General features: G+C 48.6%; 1 protein-coding gene across 1 annotated transcript in view; it reads left to right on the top strand.

The window, feature by feature from the left end:
• The window catches only part of HECW1 (HECT, C2 and WW domain containing E3 ubiquitin protein ligase 1), a 240,336-nt gene that overhangs the window by 157,403 nt on the left and 70,482 nt on the right, over window positions 1-12,451 (top strand). Inside the window, exon 9 of the mRNA XM_031951752.1 lies at window positions 4,893-4,920. Within this exon, the coding sequence (XP_031807612.1) occupies window positions 4,893-4,920 (28 nt within the window). The remainder of the gene's footprint in view (window positions 1-4,892; window positions 4,921-12,451) is intronic.

Genomic DNA, 12,451 nt, shown 5'->3' with positions numbered 1-12,451 from the left:
TCAGTGCTGGAGGCACCGGTGTGAGCTCATGCCTCTGCCCGCTCCTGCCTTACTCAGGGCTCCTGAGAGTTTCCCCAGAGGTGATGCTGGCCAGGGGCATCCTGGAAGAAGAACACCTACCATGGCGTGCCCAGAAGGGGGTTGCCTCCCAGACCAGGTCAGTAGGATTTCCAGATAGACCTTTGTGTGCCCACCAGCCTGGGGGTGGCCGTGGGAGCTCTGACATTGTAAGTGTTCTGTTTGAACACCATTCTCCACAGACCCATCAAGAAGCCAATCTGGGGTGGAGCTGCCACATAGAGAACATGTATAGAGTGTGGACCTGTGCTTATCGCTGGGGTAACTCCTCAGACACAAGGGAGCCCCGGCTCCTCACCAGTGATAGCATCTTGGCCATGTTCAAGAGGCAGACTGTCCCATCCAGCTGGAGACCTTCCTCTAGGTCTCTTATTAAGCATCCCGTGCCCTCAGGAGAGCTCTCAGACTCCCACCTTTCTTTGATTCCCCCCTTGTCTAGTCATGATTGCCTTCACGTGACTTGTTGCAGCAACTCATCTGTGGTAACGTGAAGGACATATTCACAGCCATCTTCAGCCCGACTCCTTGTGAGCTGGCTCCAGCCACACTGCTTCCCCGAATTTGCTCTCTGTAAGGTTACCAAGAATCCCTTAAAAGCTCACTTTATGAACCTTTTCTCAGTCCTTGTCCCCTGGACCTCCTGTAGTTCTCAGTGCTACTGTTTGCTCCTCTTTCCCTCTGGATACTCTTTCCTTGGCTTCCATGATACCATTTCCTCTCAGTTCTTTTATCTATCTGACTGTTGTTTCCCCACTTTGCTGGATCATCATCTCACTTTCCCCTTAAATCTAACCCTCCTCCAAGCCAATTTCTGGTGAAAACCCCATCATTACAGTTGCCTTCATGGGCCCATATGGATTCAGCCTCAGAGCCATAGTTTCTTGCAGGCTCCAGGAGCAGACTGTGAAGGAGATGGTGTGTATGGGGTGAGCCCTTCAAAGCCTCTTTTCATAGAATCCTTTGCCTGCCATATTAACTCTCAGAAGTCCCAGAACCAAGCCACGTGCTCCCATTTGCTGTTATTGTCCGATCTGGTCCCTATCCCTTTAGGGAGGGTTTCTATTATCTTTAAGACCCGCTAGTGGCAAACACAAATGGATTTGGGAGTTCTCTACAAAAGGTGACAAGTGCCTATATTCTCTTCATAAATTCAATTGTTGGATTAAAAAAGGGCATATTTCTTGGAAGTTTCCTAACTTGGTGACTTTGAGCCAATCTCTTTACCTTTCTAAGCCTCATTTTCCCCATATCAAAATTGGAGCATCTTCTCAATAGGAGGATGATTATAGGAAACCTGTTTTGTAAACTCAAAAGCACCATCCATGAACCATTGTCATTATTGTTCATGCTATCACTCGTGATAAAATGCTGTACATTTTCCAAAGTATTTTTTTTCCTCACAACACTATGATGCAGGGACAAGAAATATTATTTATACCCATTTTGAAGATGAGAAAACTGAGAGATTGTTTAGATTCACTCAGATAAATGAATGTCAAGGGTTGATTTTGAATCCAGGTTTCTTCAACCTAAGTCTTGTGTTCTCTGAGCCATGCTGAAGATCTTCCACCTTTGCTATTCTGGAATAGTGTAACACTTATACAAGAAATGGTGGTCTCTGGGGAAAATGTGGAAAGTTAAATGGAAGTGGTCGGGAAGTCTGAAGGTGCTGTTCCTTACTAAGCCAAAGCGGTCATTCAACTGAGGAAGGAGCCAGTCTGGCCAGAACGGAGTCTAAGGACAAAGTACAGCTTTTAACAGGTCACTGGTTGGTCATGTAGGGGTTATAGCATAATGAATCATTTTTAAATTTCCTGTGTGAGTTAATAGACAATGGCAAGGGGCAACCAGGTGGGGAAAGCCTAGATGCCCTCTGATATGATACCCAACCTTTCCCAGGATCCCTTCAACTTCAGTTTTCCTCATTTGTAAAATAGGGATGATAATTTCTGTGATAAGTATTCCATATCGGTGATGGGAGGTGGACATTGATGCTAATAGCTGACATTGATGCTTTCCCTCCAGGAATACATATTCTTTGAGGTCACAGGTCTTTCTCTTCTTAGTATGACTCAGACCGCTCTAGTTCTCAGTTTCCTCATCTGTAAAACGAGAGGGTTGAACTCAAACCTCTGAGGAGCCTTCTAGCTCAAAATCTATGCAAAGACCTGTATGAATAAATAGAGATATGCAAAACCTATGGAGAAAAGGGGGTGCTGAGAGTCATTAGAGAGGTGGAATCGACAAGTGTTGACACCTGATCGTCCAGAGCTGGAAGGGACATAAAGGGTCCTTGTTGCCTCGGTCCCCTCGTTTCATAGATGGGGACGCTGAAGCCAAGGATTGACTTGCCCAGTGTTACAGAGGTGATAATTACCAGAGGTGGGATTTAAAGCCGGATCCTAATAAACAATGGGGAGGAGAGAAGCCAGGAAGCTGTCGGCACTCTCCACGATTTCTGTCAGAAACATTGTTAAATTAAATTTGTAAGTGGGTCCTGCCAGTGCAGGCAGTGTAGACCCTTAACAAGGTCTAACAAGCTGGGTCACTACATGATAACCGATCACCCTAACCTTCATTTCTGGTGGGGTTTTAAGAACATCGATGACCCCAGAAGATGGGCAGTACTTGTTCTTGACCCCATTTTGTGGAAGGAGCAAATGAAGCTTAATGAGAGGGAAAGCTTTGTCCAAAGTCACAATGAGCCATTGTTATTATTGTTCGTAGCAATCACTCATGCCCATAGAATGCTTTACATTTTCCAAAGTATTTTTCCCTTACAACCCTATGATGTAGGGACAAGAAATAGTAGTTATACCCGTTCTGAAGATGAGAAAACTGAGAGATTGTATAGATTCACCCAGATAAATGAAAGCCAAGGGTTGATTTTTAATCCAAGTCTCTTCAACCGAAGTCTTGTGCTCTCTAAGCCACGCTGAAGATTTTCCACCTTTGCTATTCTGGAATAAAATAGTATATTGCTTGAAGTAAGTTTGAAGGTTTTGGTATATTCTTATTATTTGTTTATTTTTTAAAATTGAGATTTGACTGTGTTGGTGAGTCAGAAAGCAGGAAGGACGCCTTATAAACTGGGCCAAGCATTTTCCCAGAGTTCAAGGGAGCTTGGTCACAGGCTGCTGACATGGTATGGAATGCTTGCTTCTTGGAGGGCCATGTTCACACTCACACTCACACACACATGCACACACACACTCACTCACTCACACACTCGCACACACATGCTCAGACACACACACACTTGCGCACACTCACACACACTTGCGCACACACGTGCTCACTCACACACACACACTAACACACACACACTTGCGCACACACGTGCTCACACACACATTTGCACACTCACATACACTCACACACACTTGCGCGCACACGTGCTCACTCACACACACATACACACACGCACACACACACTCGCACACACATTTGCACACTCATATATTCACACACACTCGCACTCATACACTTGCACACTCACACACACTCGCACACACACACACTTGCACACACACACTCGCTCACATACACTCACACACACTGTAACCAGCACCCTTATTCCTTGCCCGTGCCCTGGCCATCCCTTCAGGGTCTCAATGTTCTGCTGCTCCTCTCTGGAAACCCACCTGCCTCTCCAACCCATGTAGTAACACAGGTTCCCAGAATGGCTGCGCTCACAACTCGGGGCCATTCACACCCACACTCTCCCCCCCCCCCAGCTGAATTTGATCCAAGAGCTTAGAATCCCAGGAGTCCCTGGGGCTGATGTTGTTCACACCTTAGCCCTTTGATGGCACCAGATACACATACTCTCCTTTGACGAAGAAGGAAATCATGGGAATGAGTTTGTGTTTCCTCAAAGGAGAGCCTCCCTCCTCGGGGCCACCCACCCCGACCTTTCCAACCTAGCCAAGTTCTTAGAGAAATTCCTGAGTGGGCTTTGTTTTGGAAACATTTGTACATGAAACCCCGTCCATGTCCAAGGAAGCCCCCTCCCCCCTTTCTCCCCTCTCCCCTTTCTCCTCCTCTCCCCAGTGATGTCCCCTCAGCAGAAGGACAGAACATCTCAGTGCAGGCGGACAAAGATGACAGCCAGACGCTGGAGGGGGCAAAAGGAGGAAGGAATCGGGCAAAGCTGGGAGAGGGGAGAACCCACTTCCTTCCTTAAATTTCTGCTTGTGAAACCCTTTTTGACCCTTTTGGGGTCTTTTCCCTTTCCCCTTTTCCAAAAAAGGAAAGGGGCAAGAACTCGTTTAAACCCCCCAAGGTTACCCAAAGCGCCCAAGGAAAGGGTCCCCGAGCTTGGGGGGGAAATTTAGCCTCCCCCAACCCAGGGCCCCCCTTTCCCCCTCCTTCGGTCCGCCCCCGCGAAAAACCCCCGGGCCCCCAAAAGCCCCGGGGGCCCCCCCGGCCCCCAAAAAGAAGGCGGCCAGGGCGGCTTTGTTAGGGCACCCATTTTAAGGGGGCCCCCCCTTGGGGCCCTCGCAAAAAAAAGCTTGCAAGGGGCAGCCGGGGGGAACAAGTGCTGGTCCAGCTCTTAAAGGCCCCCCGGGGGCCCCCCCCTTGGGCCCCAAGGGGGCCCGGCCCCGGGCCCAAGGGGGCTCCCGGGGCGGGGTCGGCTCCCCGGGGGCCCGGGGACTGCCCCCCCAACCGCCCCCCGGCCCCCGGGCGGGCCCCAGGAGAGCCCGGAGCTCCCAGGCGGGGCCCCCCCCAGCGGGCTCCGGGGTGGGAAAAGCCCCACCGCCCCCCCCCCTTTCTTCCCAATTTTTAAAACTTGCCCGGACCCGGCCGGGAAGCGGAGGCTCATCAGCTTCTCGCTCTCAGGTAGGGCGGCTGACAGGGGTGGGAAGGGGGGGAAAGGGGGGGACAGAGGGGAGGGGGGAGAAGGAAGCAAGGCCCGCGGCCACAGGGGGGCCTCCACCTTGGCCCCAGCTGGGCCCCGACTCGGGGCAAATTCAGAGAAGTTACTGCCCAGGGGGCTCTGGGGCGCTGTCCCGGGGAGGGGGCTGGGAGAGCCCTCGCTCCTCCCAGCATCAAACGGGATAAAGTCCGGAAGGAAAGACAGAAAACCCTTGGGTCTTATCTGGTTAGGGATGGAGGGGCGGGGATGGGGGCCTTCAGTAACACCTGACCGGTCATGATCATCAGGAGGGGCAGCCCTGGGCCCAGCCTGCCTCCCCGAGGCTAAGACCCACAGGAGGAGATTGATGGCTTGGAGGTGTCCCCCAGGAGAGATGGTCTGGAGGTATTCCCCAGGGCTGATAACCCTGGGGGAGCCCCCAGGAATGATGGCCCTAGGGTGTTCCCCAGGAGTGATGGCCCCAAAGAGCAAACCTTTGATGACTCTGCCAGAGCCTGATTCCCAAAGCAGAGCGATAATACCTTTCCCCCCTGAGGCAATTGGGCTTCAGTGACTTGCCCAGGGTCACACAGCCAGGAAGCGTTAAATGTTTGAGGTCAAGATCCTCCTGACTTCAGAGCCGGTGCTCTGTCCACTGCGCCACCCAGCTGCCCCTTATTTTTAAAATCCAAATTTGGGAGCACATGGGATGAGCAGCTCTCCTAGACGGCTCCATTTCCACAACATTATAATAAGGGCCATTGCAATAGCACGATTAGAATGTTTACAAAGCACTTGGCAAACACTATCTCATTTGCTCCTCACGAGACCAGTGCTCTGGATTTTATTATCCCCATTTTACAGATGAGGAAAGTGAGATTCAGAAACCCAGATTTTTCCTGACTTAATGAACTAATAAAGCCCATTGCTCACTGTGTGGGATGTTATTTCCATGACATCAACAAGTCTCCTAGCTTTAAAATCCCAGTTGTGTTAAATTTGGCTTCTGTGGAGGGGGTGGGTGGGGGGTGGGCAGAGAATCTTAGTGTGACAAAGATCCTGGGGTTTCAGTGTCTCCTTTTGGTCAAAGAAGAAGGTGCAGGAGGGCTTGACCCCCCTCCTTTCAGCTTCTCTGCCTTTTAAGGGCAAATGTTGATGATTCAGCCCAGGGCGGACAAAATGAGCAAAAGAAGGAGAGAGTAGGAAATGATTAAGCCGGAGCCTGAGTCACTGGTTAACCCCAGAATCCTTGAGGCTTGGCTGGAGTGACTTGGAGCATAATCCACACGTCAGGAGGGATACTTGAAGCATCCTCGTGTGTTCTGATGATTTCATAAGCACCTCCTAAGTATTCTTTGCAGCTGGAGAGCAGAAAGGAGAGGGGGAGGAGGGGGAAGCTTTCACTTCTTACTTGCGTCACTGCCCTACTGACTGTGGACTCTGGTCCCTACCAACGAACCAAGCCCCCCACGGGCGTCACGGAGGCCCTGCTGGGGGCTAGGCCAGACTGAGGCGGTCTCCTCCCTCGCATTCAGGGAGCGCTGGATGGGGAGTCAGAAGGAGCTGTTCCAAACCTACCTTAGGCGTTTTCTTTCTTGATTTGTTTTATTCTCTCTCTTTTTGTTTGTTTGTTTTATTTTTTTTAGGGGTTAAGTGACTTGCCCAGGATTACACAGCTAGGAAGGGTTAAGTCTCTGAGGCTGGATTTGAACTCAGGACCAGTGCTCTATCCACACACCATCTAGTTGCCCTCCTTAGGCATTTTCTAGTGGGATCCTTTCCTTTCTCGGGCCCTCACTCATGGGTCCCTTCCATTTCTAAATCTAGAACCTCACCAGCTTTCATGGAACAGCTCAGGCCCTGCCTCCTCCCAGAAACCTCCCCTGGTTCCTTTTAACCCATTTCCTTGTTCTGATGACCATGGCGTGGACGCTCATGGCCCCTAATCCACATCATTCTAGTCATGATGAGAATCATAATATCTCTACAATTGCCCAGGCTTTTTTCTGTGCTCTAATTAATCTGGTTGTCACCACCTCGCGAGCTAAGTATGACAAACGTTATCATTTTATCCCCGTTTTACAAGTTTGGGAACTGAGGCTCAAGTTCAGCGTTTTCTCTCATCATCATGGGCAAGATCTGGAGCCGGCGCACAGGTCTTGTCATTCTGTCATCCCTTGGCTACATCGGTCCCGATGCTGGGGACCCGAGAGACGCTTGGGAAGTCTTGTCGATTTTCATGGAGCTCGTTGGGAGCCAACTGGGCTCTGGGGTCTCAGCGGGTTCTCACAGGAGGGGTAGCCCTTGGTCACCAGGGGTGCCCCATTCTAAAGAGGAAGCGTCCAGGCCTCCTCTCCCAGTTCCTGGATGCCCTCAGATTATTCCAGCTACATGGTCAGTGAGGACCCACTGAAGACCACTTTAGAAACATCAGGGCTTGTGGGTCGCTTAAAAGTCAACTCCAGAGCAAAGAGATAAACCAGCTTGGTGTAAAAATAGGAGATAGCACGTTTCCTTGATGACATTAATGGCCAGAGGAAAGGCTGGCTGCAGATCTGTCTGCTTTCCATTGTCCCCCCCTTAGTGGGTGAAATAAGAGCTTTACTTCTGAGCCACTAAGGGCTGGTAGATTAGTTCTCTGGGAAGATAAGCCCCACCCACATTTCCATAGCAAAAGCAATCCAAAGCCCTTCTCATTAACAGGGAAGTGTTAGGAGCAAAGCTGGATCAAGGGCTGTTTCCTCCTGGGGCAGCTCAGTCTGAAGCAACCCCAGGACTACGTGGGCCCTTCCAAGCCTCTGCTCTGCTGCAAGGCTCGGGACTTAGAGTTGCCTTTCAGGTTCCTTATCCTGCTGCAATGGCTCATCCCCCTGCCTCAGATACTGGCCTGAGAAATGGTAAATCGCCGTTCTTGAGAGCATCCCTTGCTTTTGTTCAAAGGACGCAGCCCAGTCTTATTTCGGACGTATTTTCACTATTTTTTAAAATGTTGCCTTTTGTTTCCCATTAGGAAGGAAAGAAGCATTTATTAAGTACCTACTGTTGTGTCAGGCATTGAGCCAAGTGCTTTACGCATTTTATCTCATTTTGTTCCCATAACAACCCTCTGAAGTTGGTGCGAATATGGTGGTACCATTTTACAGTTGAGGAAACTGAGGCAAGTAGAGGTGGGGTGGTTTGAAGCTCAGGGAAATTAAATGATCTTCCGCTCATGGACACACAGTAGGAGATGTGGGGGCCGAGACGCTCGTATTTCTTCTGAGGAAGATGGTCTTTCCCCTCCACTTTGCTGCCTCCCAATAGCTAGAACACTCCCTAAAGGTAGGTGAGGCTGCAGCTGATGCTGGTCCACCCTAGCCTGATGGCTCCCCCGCTCTCATTCTCCTCGGTTCTCTGTCATCTCCTGTCACTGTTCTTTAATAACGGCCGTTGGAGCATTTGTGTGACTGACATCCCCTTGTCAGTGAGGGATTATGGGACGCAGGTTTGAGAAGGAATGGGCTGAATGGCAGGAGGGGTGTTAAAGGCCGCCCCCGGGGGAAGTTCTTGGCTCGTTAAATATTGACAGTGAAGAAGGTCACTGAGTCCTCTCCCTGGGGAGCTTTGAGAAGTGCATACCTGGACAAGGTGGTTCCACTGTCCCACCTGAAGGGGGAGGGGCAGATCACCCGCAGGTCTCCCCGGGCTCCATCGCCCAGGGGAGCGGGCAGGGGGCAGAGGCAGCGTGGCTCAGATGACGCCGAGCCGGGGAGAGCTGCCAGAGCCACAGGTTCTGGAGACGGCTGCGTATAACTGGCCCAGTAGGAGCCCATTGCAAGATGTCTCCTAGGCTGAAATGTGAAGTCTTACACTTGGGCTGAAAAACATCATTTGTCCATATTAGCGACTGCAAAGTGGTAAGCAGAGGCAGGGAAACACCCTACTCTGGGACTCCCACAATGGAAATGGAAAGAACGATAGCTACAGAAACAAATGAGGGCCATGGCATGATAATGACCCCAAAGAAAAGATGGAGACGATCCTTCCCAGGCCCAACCAAGTGTTTGCAGCAGTAAGGGGTCGGGGCGTGGAGCACGGCGGAGAATATCGACCTGCTTCCAGATAGTTTTGAGTTTATCTGAACCTTTTTTCTAATTTTTTTTATTCTTGTCAGGAGGAACGGTTTCCTGAGCCAGAAAGGCCTTGGAAGTAATTTAGTCCAATCCCTTATGTGACAGGGAATAACTGAACTTCTGAGAGGCTGCCTAACTGACCCAATTAATTCAATATCTAATTAATCTTCAGGCTGGAGGGGGGAAATTGCTGGATGTATTTAGGAATATCCAGATCTGAATCATTATGGAAATCTCCTGACCTCATGCATATCCCATGACATCTCGGGGCCCCAGTTCTTCATCTCTAAAATTGAGGCCATCGGACAAGTTGACCGCAGGGCTTCTTCACCTCTGAATCCTATTATCCAAGTCCTTTCCTAAAATCCGTGTCACCCGGAGGAGAAACCAACCTAGCTAAAGCACCTGGGGAGAGACAGGAGGTAGCCTTCTGGGTCCAGCTGCTGCCTCCCAGCCCACCACTGAGGGAGGGGAACACACTCTAGCTAGTCAAAGCTCGTCGAGTTGGCTAAAAAGGAATCGTCCAGACATTCTCCTGGCCCTGGATATTGTCATGAAGTGTGGCTAAGAAATCATTCATCAGATTTATGGCAACTGTCGAGATTTATCAGGCGTGGAGAGCTCAGTGATTTGTGTCTGAGTATAAACAGTGGCGTCTGAATCACAAGAGGGTGCTCAGAGAAGATGGGATTAAAAAGTGATGCGACTGTGGAAACGAGAACTGAATCTGTGTAAGTGGCAGGTGTGGTGTTCAGGTGGGGCCCAGTCTTGGGTCCAGGTTCTCAGAGGTTGGGTCTGTCCCTCTGGCGGGTGTCAAGGCTGCCCTCCAGGCAGAGCACCGGCCACTAATGCACTTGGGGAACATCCGAGGGACAGCCTCCAGACTGATTCTGGCACCGTAGAGACTGTGATGAAAGAGCCCGGGCTGAGATGGTACAGCTAGACAGCCTAGGTTAGAGTTTCCACATAAGGAAAAAAAAGAAAGAAAGCTGCATGGAGAAGAGTGAGAAAGGAAGGAGGGAGAGTAACCTGGGCAGACCCAGAGACAGAGCCAAATCAGGGAACGAGTGGGTCTGTGATGACCATCCTAGGAGAATGTTTGGATATAATTTTTTTTTCCTCTAACACTTTGTCTCACACTTACCCACAGTAAAATTGATCTGCCCACTCAGACAGCCTTGAAAATTTATTCAGTCTTCACATCACATTACCCAGAAAAATCATATTATCTGAAAACTCTGAGATTTCACCGTGCCCTTCTTCCTTCAAATAATTTATTAAAATGTTAAGACCAGTCTCAGCACCATTTCCTAACTCTTTGAATTGGACACATTTTCCATTTAATCCTCACCCTAATTTGCAATTTCTAATGTGATCTATCTCCATATTGCCCTGAATTCCACAGTCACCCAATTTTTAAAAGTCTTTCATGGCCAATCATTTTCAAAATGTTTTAGAAGTCTAGATTCTATTCATAAATTCCCTTAGACCGCCATGTTTATTTCAGAGGTGACAAGATAAGTGGAAAAACCACTGGGCATTTGGACCATTGGCCTACATAGCAGACTAGGCATCAGAAACTGGGTTTGAGGCCCCCTTCTGATGTTTACTAGTTATTAAACCAATCACTTATTTCCCCAACTCTCAATAAGAACTTTGATCAATTAGTTGCACCCCTTATAAAAGTAATGTCCTTTCCCTTGAAAATTTTTATTTGTTTAAGTATTTATCTTGATGATGACAGGTGACACAAAATCTTCCTGGAGTACCTGTGCCTTTTACTGGCAGCTCCATGTGACATGGCCACTGACTTTTCTGTCTCCAAATAAGGGGAAAAGGAAGAATAAGGACAACTATACACTTTCATACTGAATTCTTTGTGTTAATTATCTTATTCTTCCCCAACAGTCTTGCTAGACTTCTTATAAAATTCACTTTTATTTTACCCACTTAAATAAAATTTAACCAATTTATTGATTGCCTATCACCTACTTCTTATATATAAGAACTGGAATGGAAGTTGGAGCTGTCCTTTGTGCTAGGCAAGCCTCTGTTCTTCTCAAGGTCTTATCTCCCTCCCACTATCAGACATCAAGGGTCCCCACCTAAGTATCTGTTCTCTGAGCTGGAACTAAGATGTGGTCACTGGAGCTTTGTACGAGGCTGTTAATTTAATGGACATTAATAACACTATAAAATTGTTATAGAGGTGAGAGTAGAAATAGGTTACCTCTGGGACAAAGAAGAGTCATTCGGTCTCAGCTCCAGCTTCACCAGAGGCAGAGGTCAGAGGCTATAATTGGCAAATCTTGAATCTAGCCCATCCTATGGGTAGGGATTATTGTCCAGTCCAAGCCATACCTAGTTAATTTTCCTAGTGCTGACAACTTTTGTGTTTCCTTGTGTTTCTACTTTCTAAAGAAAAACATTCTCAGTTTAAGCTCTTTTAATTGGCTCTGCTCTCTTTGGTGATCTTGTGTCACCACCACCACCACAACCACCACCGTCCCTGCACTTATCAGTGAAGATGGCAGATAAGCTCTCCCTCTACCCCACTGATAACCACAAAATCTAGCAAGGGTTTGTCTAAAATCTGCACCTTTACACAAAGATCCCATCAGATCTCTGATCTCCTTGATGTGGACTTTCCCTCCAATGACGTCAATTGCAACCCATTCATGCCTGTCTGTCCTATGTGACTCTTACCCTCCCACTCTCCCACAAATCATCGCAGCGTGTCCACTTGATGTGCAGAAAGCCTTTCTTCCTCATTCTCCCTTGACATGATGACAATACCCTTGACTCCTGGATGTCTGTCAATCATCCCTCTTCTTCTGCAGCTCCTTATTTTCAAAATGCTCCATCTTGCTTTCAGCCATTATCCCCAAGCCATCCATTGTCCTTGAGCCATCTTCATTTTCACTTAAAGCCTTATAACAGCTCTCCTTTATAAGAACTCAAACACTCTTAGCAATTCTGATACCTTTTCTAAATCATGATCCGACAACTTTCCTCAAGGTGGCTAGGAGGGGTGTGGGGATGAGAGCTAGATTAACTCATTTATCACAAGGATTTCCGGCTGTGAACCACAAGGTCTGGTGGACATTAATGTGCCAGAACTGTCAGCTCCCTAGCCCCAAAAGGTAATTTGGTCCAATCCAAAGAACTTTTATTAAACCCATACTGTGTACATACTGGCAATATGCCGGAGGCTGGGGATACCAAGACATAAAAATCAGAATTCTGCCTACACTGATGGAGCAGAAATCCAAATCAAATTGAGGAGAGGGCTGACTAGGGAGATCAAGGGAAACTTCCCGTAGAAAATGGCATCTGAGCTGATTTTTCAAAGGAAGCCAGAATCTTCGGAGCAGAGATGAGAAGGGGGAACATTTCCAATATG

The sequence above is a fragment of the Sarcophilus harrisii genome, chromosome 1 (assembly GCF_902635505.1).
Source record: "Sarcophilus harrisii chromosome 1, mSarHar1.11, whole genome shotgun sequence".
In the NCBI taxonomy this organism is placed as follows: domain Eukaryota; kingdom Metazoa; phylum Chordata; class Mammalia; order Dasyuromorphia; family Dasyuridae; genus Sarcophilus; species Sarcophilus harrisii.
Note: the sequence above shows the minus strand (reverse complement) of the source record. Positions and strands in the feature narration are given on the sequence as shown.